The 21,671-nt window shown below is 44.8% G+C and overlaps 1 protein-coding gene across 1 annotated transcript; it reads right to left on the bottom strand.

The window, feature by feature from the left end:
• Positions 1–2,042: 2,042 nt before the first annotated feature.
• On the bottom strand, positions 2,043–21,500 carry LOC146174841 (metallophosphoesterase MPPED2). Its single transcript, XM_084584011.1, has 4 exons — positions 20,938–21,500; positions 16,194–16,386; positions 12,093–12,319; positions 2,043–5,154 (listed from the first exon to the last, which is right to left on the bottom strand). The coding sequence occupies exons 1-4, from the start codon at positions 21,212–21,214 to the stop codon at positions 5,024–5,026; spliced, it is 828 nt and encodes a 275-aa protein (XP_084440137.1). The 5' UTR covers positions 21,215–21,500; the 3' UTR covers positions 2,043–5,023.
• Between the last annotated feature and the right edge of the window lie 171 nt (positions 21,501–21,671).

The following is a 21,671-nucleotide window of genomic DNA, read 5'->3' on the forward strand; positions in this document are numbered from 1 at the left end:
TCATTCCACAAGAAAAGCTAAGAAGGTCTGTGCATTGCAACAGAAAAAAGAAACGCGTAAAATGGTGTGCAAATGTTCACGATTTCGAAAACAAACATTCAGAATATCCAAAAGTTACTGAATAAACCGAAAATTACTGAAACAAGCATTGCGGTGCAACAGAAGTGGGAATCGTAACTGGTCGGACTGGTTTGAGGAAAAATCCCCAGTTGATACCAGTTGGATCCCAGAGCATTTATGCAACGAGGGTGTTTCGTGAAGAGGAGCCGCTGCTACTTCATCACTGCGAAAAGGGTAGCGGAGGCCTTCCAGACAGTGAGCGCAAAACAAGGCATTTGACGAAACCAGGACAAACACGTCGTTCTCACTTTGGATTAATTTCAGATACTGACAACCATTGTTCAGGAGTTCATCGGATAAAATTACTGTGATGCGAAGTTTCCGGCAGTTTTTTCCAGGCCCATTCGTTTTCAGCTTTCCGTTAATTCGAACATTTTTTTTTTTTTTTCAGTCCCTTGAAGACAGAGTTCAGGAGGTTTGACTGTATTCAGTAGCAATATGACAGCTCCACATGGTTTCATACACATTCTTCCTGTACGAAAAACTGGTTACAGAATCATGCATAAAATTCATACTGGATGTTTAAGTAGGGTAAACAGTTCTGTGCAGTTCTAGCTTATTTGGTTTGCAAATACTATGTACACTCCGAGATAAACAGGATTGAAAATGTTTGGTAGTTTTTAATTTTCTGTTTTTTTTCCACTGATCAGATGTTCGAAGGCATTTTTTTCCCTATGGTCGTATTCGGTTCGTATCTGAAAATTTCAGTATTCGCACGCCCCTATTTATATCACAAAATATTTTAATTTTTTTCTTTTTAAAGGCCAGGTATATATGACTTAATTGAATGGATTTTAAGTCCATTGTTACATTCCCTAGCACTGTCATTCAAGGAGGAGGAGTAGAACTTTTTATTCAAACCAGCCGATGAAGAAGCTCTGGCCCTCCATTGCTGGGACGAGTGGGAGACATCGGCCGGCAACGTCCCAGGATGGCGGCTAGCTGGAGACCAGGGTCCGAGTTCCACAGAATAGTCTCCCAATGTTGTGGCGTCGGTTCTGGGCCCCTCCCGGGAGAAAAGTGGCAGTCCCATACGATGTGCTCGACAGTCCCTCTCGACTCACAGTTTACACACAATTCTGATCTTTTTCCTGGAAGCATATGGCTCACCAGAAGCGGATGTGGGAATGTCTCGGTCTTGAGACGGTGCCAGGCGATTGCCAGCCTGCAGTTTAGGGTAGGGGCTGGTGCAGTAGCCACCTGCCTACCTTGTAAACAGTGCTCAAGAACTTCGCCATTAGATTAGACACACTCTACACTCCCCTTTCCAGGGCCCCGTTTCCTGCCGCCAACTCGGTGGTAGAGCCTCGAACCAGAGCACGGGCGGATTCGTTGCAGGGAATGCCAAGTGTGCACCCGAGTCCAAATAAGTTATACAGTTCGTGACATTGGAAATTGGTGTACGCCTGGGGTAGCAATCAACCCACAGCTGTAATTTTGTATGGCAGTATTGCAGTCTCGGACCACGAAATGCAGCTTTGCATTTTGTGGTCTGCGACGACAAAATCTGTCCAAGCACCTATACCAGCTTATGCTGCTGTTACGTCAAAATTGTGGCAGCTTTGCAACATAGTATCACATTTAGACAGCTTAAATTTAGCTCGTGTGAAATGGCGATGGGGCCAAAGCGGTGGCCTTGTGGTAGAGCATCCGCCCCACATTCATCTCGTTACAAGAGACACTCGGTTATAGGAGACATTTAAAAATGGTTTGGTTGGTTTTCCTATGTCTGCCATGTTAACAACATTGCATACAAGAGACATGGTTACAAGAGACACTCGGTTACTAAGGACAACTTTTTCAGGTCCCTGAAGTAAAACCTTCACTATTTAGAAGAGACAAAGCCCAGGTGTGCTCATGCAATGCAGCTGAAGCATACCATCTCATACATGATGCACTTCAGACTCCCTCAGCTAAATTATGTTCCATATCAGCATCCTTTTTGTTGTATATTTCGGGAACTGAGAAGGAGGGCTTCCCCATCATTGGAAGATCAAAACGACCCACCAATTTTCAGCCATTGGCATCACATTACTGTCGCCTACGAAAGTAATCAAAATGCATGAATGACATCCAGCATATTTAACTTCTCGCTGTTAAAATTTGATCACAAGATGAAAGCTCAGAACCTGATGTCTCTCTTTGTGGACAATGCTTCTTACAGCACCAAAGTTCTCATGCTCAAAGCCACAAAAGTTATTTTTAGAGCGCAGCTCTTTGGCGTCCGTTCCTGGCTTTCGCGTCGGCGTCGGCCTCGTAACCAGCTCCGCCCCCCTTTCATCCCCCCAGTGCTAGCAGCGACCGACTGATACCGCTGGATGCTGCTGACGCCACTAGAGAGTCAAGATAACGTGACTGCATAGAACACCGTCGCCGCCATGCAGAAAGAGGAGGGGAGGGTCCCCCCCCCTGTTCCTGTGTGGCGGATAGGGTGCTCTTCAGTTGCCGACGCGCCGGTTATTTCACGTAGGCCCCAGCACGTCGACGAATAGGTGACCACCTTCCCACGGCTAGACCTTGCTCTTGGCGCTGCAGAAGCGAGGGTATCATACTGTTTGCGTCGGCATCGGCGGCGTTGTCCTTGAAACCAACTCCGCAGCTGGGGTTGACACTATCGGCGTTAGCAGCATCAGTCAGTCACTGCTATCTCTTCCCTCCTCCCTTTACCGCGTTGTCCGCTTGCTGCGCGCGCTTCTGCCCCCATCGTTTGCCGCTGGGTGTACACGCCGCCCCCCTCCCCCCTCTTCCTGCGAGTCTCCGGTTGTCAAAGCGCCGGCTCGAACTTAATTCCTTTCTTCGCTCCTCCTCCAATGCAACCCCTGTGCGGTGGCAATCAGAGAGCCAGATCGGTGGCGGCGGATTTGCCTCAATCTATCGAAAAGGTGAAACAGCTTATTTGCTGCGCTCAAATTTCGCATTAGGAAGTAACGTAATCGTCGGTAATTTTTTCCCTCCAAACTCCACACCATACCTTCAACCAATAGACAAAAGGCATTATGCGCTCTGTCAAGTTGCTGTACAGAACAAGGTTGGTAGAACACCTGTTGCTCGACAGGCAGCAAGACTGTACAATAGTAATTGATGCGAAGTTTGCTGTTCTGGTGTCTGGAATGGCCTGAGAAGTGAAGCGGTGAAAAACAAGCAGGCATGATGTAAGAGGGCCCATATATGGATACTGTTGAAAGCTTCCTTGCATGGGCGAGCATCCAAGAGACTGCTGAGGTATCATAATGTACTGAGGAATTCGTATCTGCAGATGCGGATCTTGTGTGCTCCCTTTCAGACTGTGCAATTCTCGCGCAAGTAAATGGCACATGTGCCATAGAAGATGACTACGAGGACATTTCAGAGGGAAAGGTGTGACGAGAGTGACGAGCATGTAAGAGTGCTTCAAAGGTATTAGAGCAACAGGAAGAACTGCAAAGTGAAGTGTTTTACCTCCAGAATTTGGGAAGGAATACACTCTGCTCTCAAAAAGATACATACTGGTATGAATAACTTCTTTAAGCTTTCCTGAACAATTTCCTGATAATGCATGTGAATGCATTTATATATGCTGATGTGCAGTAAACTGATCAACACAGTGCTTTTATAATTTTTGGTTACAAGAAATCTTGCTTACAAGAGACATCTTTTTCGGGTCCCTTGAGTGTCTCTTGTAATGAGGTTTTACTACCACGTTCGATCCCTGGGTACTTGGGAAAGGGGTCCGCACGCAATCCTCAGCTGTTGGAACCGAAAAATTGCACTCTCAAACTAAAGGCAGAAGGAAAAACGCAGCTGACAGAAACATGCCTTTAAGCCAACCAGTATGGCCTCATTACCAAGAAAGTGGCGTTAAGAGCAAACAATGACGGGCATGGCCAGCACCGATTCATTGATGCATGGTTTGTCCGACTTAATGAGACCACATTGGGATGTTGATAGGACCTGCCACCTCGGGCTGCTCGTTTGAGGTGGGAAGATGGAACAAGATCCAATTTTCCAGTGCTCTTGGATTCCGAGCAACCGGTGCTTGGATAACCAGGTTGCTAGTGTTTCTTTTACAAACAGTCCCGGCATCGCTGACTCGACCAGCGCGATCTTGCGTCTTTCGTCTTCGCCCGTCTCTGCTCGACTCCACGTGTGTCTTCTCCCACACTTCAAAGGCGGCCACGTCGTCCCCCTCACCAGCATCCGTAACCAGCATCCATGTTGCTGGGGCTCGCCTCTGGTCAGCCTGTAGTGCGCACCGCAGTCCTCTTCCATAGTTTGTGCAGCATTTTGTTTTCTTAAGAACAGAAACAGCACAACGACTGCTCCTTGCACAACGACTGCTCACCCCTCAAAACGTACCGCTCAACCAGCGCCGTCAAAGACTCAACTCAAGAAACACAGCGGGCCTGGTCACCACATGTCAGCAGAAGGAGTTTTTGGAAACCCAACTGCCAAACCCATGTACTGGACAAGCAAAGCATGTTCAGGCCATGGAGATACAAGGTTTGGGGCCTTCACAGGCTCATAAACTTGAGTTTATTAAAGATATAATACCAGAGAATGAATGGCAACGAAAAACTTGCCTAAATGTGCATAAAGATGTTCACTGGATACAGCATCTGCGTTACTGCTCCAGTACTCACAATCAGAACGCTCGACTTCCTTAGTTCTGAGCTAGCAGGAAACAACACGCATAACAGCACAATATGAAATATGAATACTGTGGGCACGCTATGCAAGGTACCTAGTGGTATGACGAGCATATTTTTTGCACAAAAGAACAGGACAGTGAAAATACAAGACGAACACGGGCGCTTTGTCTTTCTGTCATCCTGTCTTTTTGTGCTAAAAATATGTCTGTGAAGTCCCAAATACGAGTGCATGATTTCGGATAATGCTCAGCAACGTGCCCTGCCGCTCCATTGACCTAGCGATCTTTTGAGGCACCTTCTGGGAGAGGCATGTCAAAGATGATGGGTGCGTTGACTGGTCTGTATTGAACATCACAGATAGCGGCATTCACGAACACTGTCTCACCGTCGGTTGTCACGCCATAGCCTGGAATGAAAAAAAGAGAATGCAGAGAAATGGTAAGGCTTCACCAGAATTCATTATTGTAATGATAAATGAGGGTACACCATGCTACGAGGAACAGCCCAGCAGGTACAGAAGGTTTTCCGCATGGGCCCTTTGCTTACTTTGCTGCGTGCTTCGTCATGGTGTTGATCGCTACCAGCTGATGCTCGTGTGTTAGTATCATGAGACTGATAAGGAGTCCGATCTTCGTCTACTACAACGATAACATATAACCATGTTTCTGGGCATTTTAAATTGTCAATCGAGGAGCTTTTAAGATTCTCTATTGAAACCCACAGAAGTCATGCCAGTGTAGCACTGAAAACCCAATCGTCTTCGAGAGCTTTAATTACCTCGCACCAAACGCATGTGGTGCCACTTCGTCACCAACGATTCTACAAGCATGCGAAACAGACTAAAAATTTTACCTGAAAAGTTTAAAAACAAATATTTACTAGGTTGTAGTAAACTGAACTGTTTTTAAACTGAGTTTCCTTGTTTTGGACAAGCTGTAGTGGCACTTGTCCACATTTAAAAAAGTAACTTTTGGGCGCATTCATTTAATTACTACTACTCCAGGCAGGGGTGACACAGTAGCTCGCTATCAAAGGGGAAGAAACAATGGAGCTACAGAACCAGCCAACTGGCACATGAGAGAGAGATATCTGGGCAGGGTAGATTATCTCTGAAGAGAGCATGCCACTGAAGGGGAAAGTGCCGCAAACAGCTCGAACCAAAGGGCCTGTCGATCGCTTTCTTTAATATGCAGAAGGGTAAGAGGAAAGAAAAAAAAATGGCGAAAGCTGCATATGGAGCTGGCACAGCAACGAATAGAGACTGGCTTGCAGTGGTGGAAATGCATCTTTGGTGAACAGAGAGATATCTTGTCGAGGGATATGAGTGGCGGAGGGCTGCAATCTCAAATGGTCCGAATGACAAGGTGGAGGGGTTGGCTGCTTGTAGGCGAGGTCAAGCCCAAGGACACACATGTGGATGGCTAGAAAAGTAAGGGGACGGCTGGTGGCTTTAGCGGTAGTTTATATATGCTCGTGTGGGGCAATAGAACATAACGAGAGGCTGTACAAATACCTGAGGCAAGTAGTCTCCATGAAAGTAGTGCTGGTGGCTGGAGACATTAATGCCCATCTTGAGGACCTCAGTGGGCACATAGATGAAAATGACAGGCAGCTGTTAAGTATGGTTAGAAGAAGGATGCCTAGTTTAGCTGCATTCGATTCAGCCGTGGTTTTCGGCACCGCTGGAACTGGTTCACGGTGCGCTGCACCAAAGCACATGATTCACAGCTTTCCCTGCACCACCGTTCACGACTGATTTTGGTGCAGTCGTGGTGCTGCTCTGGTGCAAAGAACCATGGCACCCTCCGAGGAGGAGATGCAGAAAAGTGGTGCACATGTTGACGGCGCTAGCAAGCAACGCGCACTGCTGATGAGACTCGTAAACATCGATGGGCCACTTAGGGACATTTTTTCCCGTCCTCGACAAATCCGGAGTCATTCTCCGTGAAAATGACAAGTTTCCAGAGGAAGGTCTCTTGAGACAACCTGAATACCCTCCTGAGTTCAAAGCTGAAATATCTAGCAACAGCACTTCAGTTGTACGGGAACTTGGTTAATTGCGGTCTGTCCAAACCAGTCGTTTGGTCTCGGTCTGAACCACGATGTAATCACTGTGTTGCCGCAAAGAAAACCACGCCGTCGTGTTCTTCGTCCTCACTGTCGGAGGTCTCCAGAAATTCTTTAAAAATGACTTCAACAATGCTATCGTCCATGACCTCGTGAGGCATGAAAATAGCCACACCGCGAGAACATGCAGCTCGCAAACAAGCGAACAGATGACAAGGCTCGATTAAAAATGCCGAACCAGTAATGTGTTGCACTGCTGGAATGCTGCACCTCAACCACAGAACTGGAACTGCACCTTGCCGGCACCTGACTGGCACCAGAGGAACTTTTTCAGAACTGGTGCCGAGACCCAGTTCTGAATCGAACAGACCTTTTGCGTGAACAACTCAGAAAAGTACGAAGGACATATAACCAGGGCAGTTCGAGACATGCAGACCTCTTGAAATTGTCAAAGCTAGTCCAACCATGTGAGGTGGTAATGGAGCCAACTTCTGTCACATGCAAATACATGGAGGCACAGAGATCTCAAGAAGAGAAGGAAGCATAAGCCAATGCGGTGGCAGCAGCAAGGAGTGCTGGCAACTGATCTGCGACCGCCACCTACTGAGCAAAAATGGGAATGGGTGTTCAATAAAGCAAAGTCCAGGACTGCAACAGGGGTGACAGTGTCCTCATGAGCTTGATCAAAGTTCTTAAGCCAAAGGCACAGTCATGATTAAGAAAATTCGTGATAAGAGTGCAAGTAGACACTGAAATCCCGGACAACTGGAGAAGAACCAGGATCAAGCCGCAGGTGCATGTGGGAGTTGGGGAGGGGGGGTGAAGGGAACCTGAAAAATCACATGCCCATTGTGAAGGTTGCAGTCCTACGGAGAGTGGCAGTACATATAGCGAAGACTCGTTTTCAGAAGTGGGCAGAGAGATGTGGTGTCCTTTGAGAGCTGCAGAAGAGTTTTTAATCAGGGAGACACAATGAGGAAAATTTATGCACTGCAGATGGGGAACTCTCTCTACATTTTGTACCTGGACATAGCCAAGACTAACGACAACATTGACTGAGAGCTACTCTGGAACCTACTAATGGAGCATAGATTGGACAATAATGCAGTGTTGACCTGCTCTAGACCCTGTATGCAAGGGTCAAGGCCGGAGTGGACCAGGTAAAAAGCTCCCTGGGGATCCCAAAGTGGATGCATTGGCGATGCCCACTGTTATGTCACAGTTGAAGGTCTCTAAGCTTTGTTTTCATTTCCAAGGCCTTCAAGAAAGGAGGGTTATACAACAAGTACCAGCCTGGTGTATGTGGATGACCTCGCAGTGCTCGCAGTGCCACCCCAGATGTTGCGGAAACTGCCAGAAATTTGTACAAACGAAATAGAGGTGCATCAATTGGGCTTTAGTACCACGAAATGCATGGTGATGGCAAATATCTCGTAGTCAGATTTTCTGCTGGAACAGACTACCGTATTTTCCTGTGTATAAGACGCAGTTTTTTGACAAAATATTCGGTAGTGCGTCCTATAGAACGGTGCATTTTATGTGCATTTCCTTTTTTGTTTGTGAATGGATAACCCACCAAGTGCCTTTTCCTGTTCTTGCCCAAATCACTTGCCCACAGGAAAATGAGAGACAGGCATAATTTACTGGTTCTAAAATGGTGCTCCCCTGCGTTAGGAGCATGTAACGTGTATAGTTAAAACATAGCCCCCATGATATGGTATGGTACGGTACAGTATGGCACTATTATAGCATGGTTTAAAAGGTTTAGCGTCCCAAAGCAGCATAGGCTATAGACCAACACCGATCTGTGACGTGAGCACAATGCAGTGGGGCTTCTGTCGCCAGGCTGGGCCGACTGGGGTTGAAAAGTAGGCTTAGCGCCCTAAGAAATACATTTAATCGAAAGATTTCAATGCAGTTATCTGATTTAACGGGGAACCTATGATGTCATTATTCGGCACATAGCAACCATGAACATCCTAGAACAGATCATGAAAATATGAAATCTCATTACCGAGGCAAAGTATTTCTAAAACACCGCAAAACGTATGGGGGTGCAAGTTGGGAGGGTGACCCATAGAAACGCATGTAAACATAACTTACCCAACATTTTTCTCGTTTCGCGGAGCACCAGAAGTGGTAGCCGGTCGTTAAACGTTGCGAACGGTTTGGAAAACTGTGTGACAAAGTATATGCTGCTTTATTGCGGAGGCAATCTACTTTTAAAATGCTTCGTTGTCTAGAATCTGAGTTAGAAATGCATTGCGGTAGCGCGGCTCATACAAAATATATGTATGGAATGGTTCGCAAAAAAGCTGACATTGCATTTACGAAAGCAGTCGTTTGTTAGGAGCTGGTGAATTTTTTTAAGACCATGAATATATGTATGCAAAAAGATTTCACATGTGACATCTCTGTAAAGCATATTTATCAATAAATATGTGCTGTGAATTTCAAGACGAACCCCCCCCCATCCCCCATCTATGAGGCTTGTTGCCCAAGCGGCTTGTTTTTTTGGTGATTGCCTTGTACCATGCCCCGACATCATGTTGCATGGCGAAAGTAAAAAAAAAAAAAAAAAAAAAAAAACATTTCAAGTGTGGCGACGCGCATGAGTCGAGTAAGGCAGTAATAATGCCGTCGAGACATGGTTGATTTTATAAATTGAGGGGAATAAAACACAAAATAACGGGCACGACGTTATTCCGTTCCGAAAACATTGATCGTGGCTAAGTAGAGGCGGTAAGTATTCAAATGAATCCATATGAGTTGCGTCGCGATACATGCATGTGGTGAGCAAGTCGTAAGCAAACATATTGAGATGCTCTATATTCCGGCATCTGTGCACTGATTGAATGGTCTGCGCCGTACGAAAAAAAAAAAAAAAAGATGAGCTAGAAACCACACAAAATGCAGAGTGATATATGAGAACCATATAGATATCAAGGGGAAAAAAGGAAATAAATGAAGAAAATAGTTACTAGCATATATGCCTGTTGATGACGTTGCGCACACCCACCTGATTCAAAATAATTGTATGCCTCCAAGGACTTGTATGCCTGGAAGGTCTCTGTAGTGAAGCGACTTGGAGAAAAAATCAAATACTACACTACAATGTTTGCCATGCCCATAGTGGTAGAGCGCATGCGTCTGTCTGGGGGACTTCCCAATGTGTTTGAGGCATAACAAATGGGTCCAGGTGCACAACGTTGTCAATGTAGTTTTTCATTGTAGCACTGTTTATCCGATTTCGACAAACTTTTCACGTAGTCCGACATTGCTGCAGCGTAGACTACATTCCCTTGCAAGTACCGCAAGTCTGACGATTGACGGGACTGTTCACAACACGATAAAATGACTGCGCACAGTTGCAGATGACCATGCACCACCGGCGCCGTCGTTAGCAGACGCTCTAGAGCTGGAGGCGGCCGTGGTGGGTATTCGCCAGCTTCGCCGTCGTCTGCTGCAATGCGCGGTTTTCGTCTGGTCCATATTGTCGTATGGCGTTTGACAACTGCTTTTTAAATATAATTCTGTGTAGGATGTATCACTTGAGCGACAGTGTTATCAAGCTAATTTACCCCATGCGGCAGCATATCAGGCTGTAAACAAAACTGTGCAATTTGCTACATGAGCCTTTTGGGGATGTCTGGATTCACAACAGCTTATTCAGGGAGTTTTAAAAGTAGACTGCCTCTGCAATGAAGCAGCATACTTTGTCACACAGTTCTTCAAATTGCTGGCCAAAGTTTAATGACTGGCCGCCACTTCTGGTGCTCTGCGAAACGATAAAAATGTTGCGGTAAGTTGTGTTTACATGTATTTCTATGGGTCGCCCTCCCAAATCGTACCCCCATAAGTTCCGCGGTGCTTTAAAAATAATTTGCCTCGGTAATGGGATTCCATACTTTCACGATCTGTTCTAGGATATTCACGGTTACTCTGCACCGAATAACGACATCATAGGTGCCCCATGAAATGAGAAATCTGCTTTGAAATGCTTTGAATTTATGTATTTCAATGGGAGCTAACCCTACTTTTTCGCCCCCAGTTGGCTGCGCTACCGCGAGCGCTTCCTTTGTTTGTAAACACGGTGTTCGTCTAGTGAGGGACGCCGTAGTGGAGGGATCCAAATCAATTCGAACCATGCGGGAATTGCATAGTACACAGGAACCTTGCCTTTTGCTTCCACTTAAAACATGACCACCGCTGCCGGGGTAGAACACACCTCCTCAGGCTCAACAGCTGAGCACCCTGTATAACCACTGAGTCACTGCAGCAGAGCTCCAGGGGACATGTCAACTTGCCACTCTCAAGGAATGAAGGCAGAAATGAACAGGGAAAAATGCACCGGCTCAGGGCATACATTGAGGCAGATTATCGGTTTGTTGCAAAACGGCAACTCGGGAGATTTTTCCAGCATTTTGAGTTGACTACCACATTATATTTCTTGAAGCAGCCTGTCTAAGCTACAGTGAATAATCTCCTAAAATATTAAGGAGTACTTTAATAAAACAGCGATTAGAAAACTTAAATCGAAGCTTGGTTTTATGTCCTCATGACAGAATAAGAATTGACATCACCACAGGCACTATCATAAAATCTCTAGTATATGTACTTTTACTGGCTAAAGCAGTGACTGTAAGTGATATCTTCATTATTACTCAGCTAAAATGACCACAATCAGGCATGAAATTTTCTCATCCAAGAAATGTGTACTGGTAAATATAAACAGGTGCGTAACTCACGACATCACACATGCAATTTCAGCTGTCATCTCCTGTATGCAAAGTATCTCCTGTATGCAAAATTTGGCATGAAGTATAGGACGACTTTGAAGAAATCCCACTTGTGTTGAGCCATCTCCGCTTTGTTGTTGTCTTTTTTTTGCACTTGTTGTCAATGAATACATACCAACTATCCCAATGTACAAGGTTAATGCATTGAAAAAACCTTTGTGAAAGTTGTAGTAGAATGCATGGATGTCAGAAACACACATGACGGTGCATCTCGGAAGAAAAGAAATGTGCCAAGTACGGAAAATGGGACATGAATAGGAAGTATGCTGGGATACACTGCCTGTGGCTTTGGAAGGAAAAGTATAATTGGAGATTACTGAAAGTGGCTTTTGCCCCACTAGACATAAATCTGGCTGATGACAGTAACAAAGATCAAATGAGAAAATTTTATAACCCGCGTATCAATACCATCAGAGAACAACTAAATACAATATATAAGTACATGAATTCAAAAACTCCCAAGCACTCATCTGCTCACCCTCGTGTATGTGACCGAACACGTGGTAGCGTGGTCGCACCCGGTGCTGTACAACGCTGAGCAGCTCGACACAGCCGACGTGCCGGTTCAGCACGCAGTGGTCGCCATGCCCCACGGGTGGTGTGTGCGTCACGAGCACATCCGTGTCAGTCGGGATGCGGTTCCACTTGTCGAGCAGCGCCTGTCCCCGCTGAAGGTTGAATGCCCAGTTGTGGAACCGCGGCTGCCTGCCGTCAACACAGCGGACAGGAGGACGAAATTACAGCACGTCCTGTACTCGCAAGAAGCACCAAGCACGAAATGGCTCCACATTATATCGACAATTTTACATGAATGAGGGTCGTCTACACAGAAAATACAACCATACAAGAGAAACATGTCACAAGCATGCGCTCACCCTTGAAGAGTTCGTTTGTCGCAGTAATTTCCAATATTCCTTTTTTCCACGAGTTGTCCACACTGGAATCGCTTGAATCCTTCAGTCACAGCCCGGGCAACCATAGACACATTTATTAGGCTAGCTGGAAGCTTTTTACTTACATTCTTCTAACCATAAATCTGATAACAATCTTGTAATACAGTGTTTCCCTCAGTGTTTCCGTTATATGCAAGTGTAACCCTCAATGTATTACATGATTACTTATTGCTAGACTGTGCTCTAGCTTATTTTGTTCAGTTTTGCCTTGTTTATGTTTACTTTAGTTGTTGAAGATTCAAACCCTAGACACCGAAAAGATATATCTGCCCTCTCCTGTATTGATCCCAAAAAGGATCGACAGTATTTCAATGTCTTTCTCACTGTAAAGCCCTAATAATACTTTGGCCTTGGTGTGTGCTATCACGTGTGCTGCTAGCCACAGAAGTTCATAGTTTTAATAACTATCAGCATATAAAGGCCTCTCCCACACTTCTACAATTAGCACGATCCTGTGCCGACTGCATCCATTTTATCCCCACAAACTTCCTAGTCTCATCTACTCCCCTAACTTTCTGCAACCCCGCTGCTATGCTAGTCTTCAATCGAAATCCAGTCTGTCACACTTTGAGAACACCGGTTATCTGGCCTTCGCATTGCATACCTTGCTCATGGCCACTTGTTGATTTCAGCTATATAATGTGATTAACTATCACTTGTTACCTAACTCGCACTACTTTCTTCCTGTGCTTCAATGTTGCATCTAATGTCTGCTTTGTGATGTCTGGCTGCGTTTTCCCTAAATATCACCAAAAACTGAAAACTGCCTCCGGAATCATTTATCCACCATAGGAAAGCACGGAAATATGAGCTTTGTATTCTGTTTCTTTTGTACTTGACAACAAAATATAAATCTGAGCGAGAAACTATGGGTTGCTCTGAATGAAACACTATAGCAATACCTAAACACATTCAAACTGAACAGTTATGTGCATGTATCATGTTAATGTAAATGGAAACATTGCATGCCAAATATTTACAGTGACTCCAACAGTTGCACTGCACCCCACGTGAACTTAGTGCCAGAAATAAGAGGTGTAATATGCTCATCTAATGAACTGTACTACTCCATTAGTCCACTGAGGTCCGCAGGTCCAGTCCATCATTGTGTAATGAGCGCCTACTGATTAAGTATACGCCATCTCTCAGCCCCACCTCCAACTCAGGCAGAGGCTCGCCAGTTTTAATGCCCAACATCCACCACCCATCTTTCCCAGGTTGACGACCTTCATAAAATTCAGATAAATGCACTCATTGCACCAGCAACACTTTTAATGCTATTGCAATAGAAGCTTCATCACGGAAAAGACGCGGTGTGGTTAGTGACAAAATTTGCGATTGGTCAAAATGGTGATGACCTCACTAGACCACATGACATTGCTGAGTGCCGATTGGCCACTGGGGCGTGTGACACCATCAGAACATGTGACATGGCTGTTTGCAGGAGCACTGACAGTTTGTAGTTGGCAGGTGGCATGGACGGTGGGCAGGCTAGGCAGATATTGACAGCCGCACTTTTCTGCATGCGGACTTGCATCGACAGCTCCGCATATCACGTTGGAATGGGGGCAGAATCAATACAACATGTGTCTACCACAGTGGAAAATCCCCATAAGCACACAGGATGACCATGCATGTAAGTCGCTAAAGGTGGAGTACTGCCAGCTGTAAAAGTTTGTGGTGAGCAGCAATAACCGAGGAGAAGAAGCATGCCAAACAGACTTCTGACTTCAATGCCACTGCATTCTGAACTAGTAATGTGATTAAGTACCCTCTAACTGTTTTTGTTTTTGCTCCAAGTCATACCTGACTGGCCTGTGAACAGGACCAGTTCAATCTGGTATGACAGTCTAAGCACATTTTAAGCACTTCTAGTGTTTCAACTATACTACGCAACAAAAAGAAGAGCAAACAAACGCAAGTTAATGACATTATAGTCAGAATTGAGAAGAAACTAAGAAATGGGCCTGGGTGAGACATATCACGTGAAGACAGGATAACCAATCGCCCCTCAGAGTGTTGCTTTTCAATATCTTTAACCTAGGGGGGCAAGGAACCCCACATATTTTGCATTTTGAGTACCATCCCTTCCTGCTTGATGTAAAAAAAAAAAAAAAAAAAGACAGGCATACGCATGGACCATATTGCCAAAATTTAACAGGTAATGACTGAGTATATATTGCAAAATGGTTTACTACAAGAAGATACGGTACGATCAAAATAATCCGGTAAAAGCAAAGGTTGGCACAGAGGCATGCATGAGCTTAGGCATTAAGATCAACCATCAAGCACTCCAGGAACTCTAGAGTATTTCATAGAACTCAACCTACAGGTAGGGTTCACCTGAGGCCGGCACAGGAAGGCTGATCGGCCATGAATAGAAGAGCCCTTGCCATGCAGTAGACAAAGACAGAGTGATGGTGTTGTGATGGTAGCACTGTTTACCAAAACCACCAGTGCACAGACCCCTTCAATTCGCCCTCACACAGCTAGTGATGACAAATATTTTGATGACATCTTGTAAGAACCTGCAGGCGATTCGTATGACTAAAAATTCTCAACACTCATTGCCATTTACTGCCTAGAAATCACCATGTCTTCTGACGAACTGTGCTGTATGTTCTATTTGACCAGCTTCATTAATACACCTTCAATGCTTCAATGGGAACGCCATATAACTGGCTCAGAAAAACTTAGCAGTAAAAAGAGCCAAGCAGGATGGAAAGATAACAGAGAAACAAAGACTGCACTTATTAGGCAGTGCTGCCAGGCATCCATCGATAAGAGCTGTTTCAGCACACCAGTTGAGAACCACACACACGGACTTGACCGGTCATTTGGATTCTGTCATGTCACCTGTCACCATCAAAGGTAACTCGGAGGTGCTTGAAAGCTGCATGAAGAAGCCAACAACTAAGGCTTATCCTGCAGTACCTCTGTCTGCAACATTCCAGTGAATACGCTACACTGATGTACATGGTTTGTGGGGCTTAACGTCCCAAAGCGACTCAGGCTATGAGATATGCCGTAGTGGAGGACTCCGGAAATTTCGGTCACTTGGGGGTTCTTTAACGTGCACTGACATCGCACAGCACACGGACGTCTTGCTTTCCGCCTCCATCGAAAAGCGGCCGCCGCAGCCGGGATTCGATTCCGCATCCTTGCGCACAGAAGTCGAGCTCCCTAGCCACTGCACCACCCCAACAGGGCACTGAAATACATAGTTTAGTCATTAAATGAACCCTGGTTATGGACAGGTCGAACCTCCTTCAATACTGACAAGCTTGGGACCAGACAGAATGGTTCAAGGCACGGAAATAAACTTCAGTCAAAACCTGTGCAGCCTCAATACATTATCATTGAAAAAAAAATAGGTAAGCTGGAGATTTCGAAAGCACAAGTTAAAATTAATGAAGTCCAACAGCTTTCAAATGTACACTCAGAAGTAATAATTTGCTTTTCTTGAATGGGTCACCATACCTAAATTATCCACAGTAAAAGGAGCATGTTGCAACAGAAGCCATAAAAGATGGAGATGAGATAAACAACAGAGAAAGAACCAAGCTTACTCTTCTTTTATGATTCAAACAAAAACACACAAACATGCACAACAAGTGAAACGCTACCATGGAGATCCATAGACCTTGACACCACAGACAGTGGTTGCAGCATCTTGCAGGTAAGTGCAGTTGACTAGTCGCCGCTTGACCCGTTCAACGGCTTCATTGGACACACCTGCTGACCGGGCAGCTGTGACTGGATCGAAAGAGAGCTCATGGTTTCCCGCTATAACGACCTTGTGCCTGTGTGGGAGGGTTCCTGCGTGATAGACACAACTGCAGAACAACTCGTCTTTCCAAAGATATGTGCTTAGGCGAGTTTTACACATATCACACACAGGAAACAGGTAAAAGCAAATATACGAATGCATACAACAAAATGCAAGGTATGCAGAACAATAACAGCTAAAGGGGCATTCATTAATGTGACACAAACCTAATACTAACAGAAATGTTTACAGCTGAAAAACTATATTTCAAGAGCCTTCGGAAAGAACTGAGTTTTTCATCTATTATGTGCAGGTATGGAAGGCAGCCAATTATTTCGGACTGTGTGACAAGTCACAAAATGACGAAAAACTGCCACAATAAATGCCTGACAAGATTTCTTTTAATGTTGTGCATGTTACTTGTACCAGCCATGCGTAACAATATGCGAATTCCTCACAAATAAAAAGGATCAACGACAAAATGCCTGTAATTCTGCAGACATTTCATGTCACAGAAGGAATAAAACAGTAAATCAATAGCAATTACACAATTGGTAAAGTACAAAATCGGCACTTGCATTAATGTGGTAGCGTACACACAGAAAGAAGTAGCTCATGCTCATGGTCCTTACCCCTCCCTCTCCCACACTTCCTCTGTGCACTGTGCATAGCTAAAAAATGTCAGAGCAGTGCATGTCATATCGGAACCGCATTAGATATGCACATTCCCTTCAGGCTCCTCATCCACCAACTGGTGATTTGACAGCAAGTCACCAGCATGTACTGCTGGTGGAAGAATGTCGTTATCGAGAGAACTTCAAGCACACTAGTACACACATAAGTAGAAAGCTGTACCCCGGTAGAACAACCATCGGCCCAATATCGGTATCATCCTGGCAGTGCACTGGCCATTGTGCTGCCCGGGTAAAAGCATATGCAACAGATAAGTGTGCATGGGCCAAAAGTGCCCCTTGATTGTCCATGTCCTTTTGGCACAATAAGTGCCTCCTTTAAGCAACAGATAAAATCCCAGGATTGATGTGTTTATCAGATACAACATGAGCTAGTAAGCACTTGTTCTCAGAACACTGGCTAAATACAGAGCATGCCTCCCTCCGCACTAGACCCACATGGCCCACAATACAGTAGAATAGTATTTCAATAAAACTTTATGTAGAAAGGATTGGATCTACTGCCGAACAAAGAAAACTGCAAACAGGCTTTGGAATTGGCACACTACAATTGTAGAACAGTTTGAGGTAACATATGACAGGTCATTTTGCAAAGTAGCTGCAACTTGGGACCCCTGACTTGCATGCATACGTGCAATACACTGCTGCGTGTCAGGTAAAATCATCGGGGCGCAACTTAAGATAAAAACTTGGAAAATATTTATGCATTTAGGCAGGCAAAATCGAGCAATATGCCAGCAATATATTTGGCATAATATGAACCCTGCAAACGATGTCCTCCTGACATGGTGTGAACAGCCGATATCTGATGCAAAACAAAAGGTGTAAAGCTTTGTTAGGCCTTTAAGGCTCTGTCATGCATTTGGCTACATTATATTTCCTACCAACCAAATAAGTGCAAACTGTCACTAATTAAGCTCCTTTAATTCTAGCTTACTCAATCAAAAGCTCGGGTCTGGATCAACATCAACCATAATAAAAGGGGTTCCCTTAAGTTGAACTCTGCATATAATTCTAAGCAATTTTTCAATCTACTTCCAGCTCAAATTGCACATGCATGCACAACTGTCACTTTTATACACGACTCGAATCTTTTGATACGACACATCTGTACTATGTCCCATAGAAAAATGGCCCTATTATATTGCTCTCATATTATCAAGGCATAGTATCCGTCCCACTTCTCAGCAGACTCCTAAACCGGCTGTGAAAGGAAAGAGGAAGACGGGAGTAAAAGAATAAAGGGAGAAACAGGTGCCATAGAGGAGGACTTCGGAATAACTTCGACTATCTGAGGATCTTTAGCATAATTCTGATCTCTCAGCAGTAGGGCCTCGCAACTTCTGGTTTTCTGTCAGTGTGTTAAATGGCAATTTCAGCTCAGAAGTGTCTCTGAATGCAACCTAAAGGTAACACACACTCACAGAAAGCGGAACAAGATTACAGTGTACGGTGAACATTATTTCATTGTGTGAGAATTGTCATACCTCCACAACCGGATGTGTTCACAACTTGTTTTAAGGTCAAATTTATACTGAGGAACATCACATAAAGCAACCAAAAGGGGGAAACACTCCCAGAAAATATAACTATTGGTAATTTGTTAGACGGTTGTAAATTGTAAGAAAAAAAAAAGGCAAGATTACAAAATAAGAATAGTAAGAAGTGGAGTAGAACCTATGTTTCAGCATTCAAATACATAGCATTAATCCATTGCGTTACAGAAGCAATGAGTATGGTGGACTTCAATTGCACTCTTCATTTGTTTTAGCCCATCGTGGCAGTGCAGTGGTCATGGCGCTTGACTGCTGCGCCCAAGGATATGGAATCCGATCCCGGCCACGGTGGCCACTTTTTGATTGAGGTGAAGAGCAAGGCGCCCATGTGCTGTGCGATGTCAGTGTACGTTAAAGAAATCCAGGAGGTCGAAATTTTTTGAGCATTCCACTACGCTGTCTCTCATGGCCTGAGCCACTTTGAGACATTAAACCCTGTAAACTAAACCAAGCCTAACATTATTTCTGCTATCTGTCGCTAGGTAACACTGCTCAGAGGACCGTAGAGGAATAATAATACAGTAGAATGCTCAGCTAGTTGGTCTGCAGAAATAATGAAAGACACAGCAGAACTGGCGACAATGCACAGAAGAGGGACGCACGCAGACGCATAGACAAGGACGATGTTGCATTCACAACTAATTATGTATTTATACCCGCTAACATTCTTCTTTCTCCACTTCTTCCATGCTCATCTAACTTCGTCCTTCACTGTCCTTCCCGTAATCTAGGAATTCTTTCTCTTTCTTCAATTTCCCCAGCCACAGTTATCGCCCAGGCTTCCAAAATTTGTCAGCTTTTCCTTATTCTTTTTTCGAAACCTCTGGTGGGTACTTTTGTTTCTTGCATAAGTTAATGTCTTTGCAGTGAGCCACAAGTTTGGTTCCAGACTTCTCCTATATTGCAGTGGCGTGTTCTCCAATCCTATCGTTGATACATCTTCCAGTCTGGCCTACCTATGTACTTCTTTTCACAGAGCAGGGGAATCTGATATAACATCCCTTGGATGCATTCTGAATATCTCGTTCGATGCGTCGTTTCGCATCTTAATTTATTCTCGTCTCCATTCAGTTGCGCACACATATATTTTTCTTTGTTGGGAGCCATAGGAATGATTTGAATGCCGTGTTTCTGCCCAATTTGTGGGTAAAGCCATGAACACAGGGTACCAAAGATCTTTTCTTTCTCTGTGTCACTTGCCGATTCCCTATCCTTTTTCATTTATTCTGCAACGCCAAGCTTTCTGCTGTGCAGCATAGTAACTCCATCAGAAATCCTGCTTCTAGAAGCCTATCACTCTGGCGTAAGAAACTTTGCCTCATATGGTGGCGGTGTGATTTTGTAAGAGCAGACATCAAAGCAGTCTTCGCTATGCCTCTTTTCAATGTCTTTGAATGGTTCGATGTATACGGAAGGAGTTGCTTATTCACCCGTGGCTGATAACTCCGACATAAATGCCCCGCCAAGAATTTAAGGTGCAAATCTAGGAACCATAAGGCACCAGCTTCTGGGAGTTTCCAGGCTCTTCTCCTTTGGCTGGGCATGTATGCTGGAATTATCAACCTTGAGTTATTACAACAAAGATTGTAACTTATGCAAGAAACAAATGCGCCCAGCAGACCTTCATAACGTTTAAGAAAGGATAAGGACAAGTTGACAAGAGAGATTTTGCAAGCCTGGGTGATAACTGTGGCGATAACAATGAGGTAGTATGCCTTCTGTTCTGTTAATGAAGAAAGAGAAAGAATTCCCAGATCATTGGGAAGACAGAAGACGAAGTTAGGTGTACATGGAAGAAGTGGAGGAGGAAGCTACACGGATATAAATAATTAGCTGTCAGGGCAGCATCATCCTTGTGTAGGTGTGTGTGTAAGACCTTAGAGGATTTAGAGACACAGTGGACAGGTGAAGGAATCTACAGTTCAAGTTAACAGAAAGCGATTAGAAGACTGGTAGCTGTAAAGCAGAAAGATAACATAGAAATTTAATAACCGAAATGACGAAATGGTTGAGGGATGAATTCATAACAACACTCAAGATACAGAGAAAAAAGGAAAGAAAAAGGCCAGCATGGTGGAAACTGCCACTACCCCGTTTCAAATGGGACGCCCTTATCATCCATCTATCCATCCAACGTTGAGAAAACATAATCATGAGGATCTTTAACGTGTACTGACATCGCACAGCACACGGATCGCATTTGAATTTGGCCTCCATCAAAACGCGGCCATCGCAGTGAAGTTCGAATCCGAGTTCTTCTATTTTATAGCCGAGTGTTTTACCCATTGAGCCACCGCGGCGGGTGCAGGATCCTGCCGTTTTCGTATTTCGCTTCTACATGTGAAGAACTCACCTAAGAAAGTGCTGAATGCGTCCACTTCCTCGGTGAAGCCCTTCCGGGTGAAGTCGCCGGCGTGTATCAGCACGTCTCCGTCCGGTATCGGATGTCGCATGTGCTCGATCGCGCTGTGCGTGTCCGAGATGCACACGAATCGAACGGCGTCGGCTCGGATCGGTTCGTCCAACGCGAGCGTGGTCGCAATATGCACGGTCTGGTTGGTCTTTAGCCGATTCCATGCCGCATGCGAGTCGTGCGTAAGCGGGTGAACAGTCACGGCGGCGCTACCCATGTCGTGCACGCACTCGTTTGTTTCTATAGTTTCGTTTCAAGAGCGGTTCCTACTTGATGGTGGCGACGGCTCAACGAGCAATACATCGGCGCCTGCCTCGCGCGAATCTGATCGGCTAGCGCCCGCGATGATAGATGCATGATGCATTACTTGACGATTTCGTTGGCTCTTGTTACGTTGAGAGAGGAGTGACACGAACGAACATTTCACATGGCCATCTACCTCGCACTTCACGCTCAGCACAAAAGCATGACGAAGGTACGATGAAAGTGAAAGTAACTGTGAAATGAGCTCGAACTGGATTAGATCTGGAGGGTACTGTCACTGTGCTGTTGCTGTCAAGACAAAATAATTCAATAAATATTTATTTTTGTTTTTTTAACAATAATAAATTACAATTTTTAAGTAAATGTTAGGTCTCTATAATACCACAGCGCTAAATTTTGTGTCACACTTT

This window comes from Amblyomma maculatum, chromosome 11 (assembly GCF_055883805.1).
Source record: "Amblyomma maculatum isolate TAMU_Amacu chromosome 11, ASM5588380v1, whole genome shotgun sequence".
Classification (NCBI taxonomy): Eukaryota; Metazoa; Arthropoda; class Arachnida; order Ixodida; family Ixodidae; genus Amblyomma; species Amblyomma maculatum.

What these genes read in the sequence shown, in the direction of transcription:
- LOC146174841 (XM_084584011.1), bottom strand. Translation starts at nt 21,214, where the DNA reads ATGGGTAGCGCCGCCGTGACTGTTCACCCGCTTACGCACGACTCGCAT. An exon ending in CGCATTCAGCACTTTCTTAG is followed by an intron (nt 16,387 to 20,937) that starts GTGAGTTCTTCA and finishes TCTATCACGCAG; the next exon opens with GAACCCTCCCACACAGGCAC. An exon ending in AAGGTCTATGGATCTCCATG is followed by an intron (nt 12,320 to 16,193) that starts GTAGCGTTTCAC and finishes TGTTGACGGCAG; the next exon opens with GCAGCCGCGGTTCCACAACT.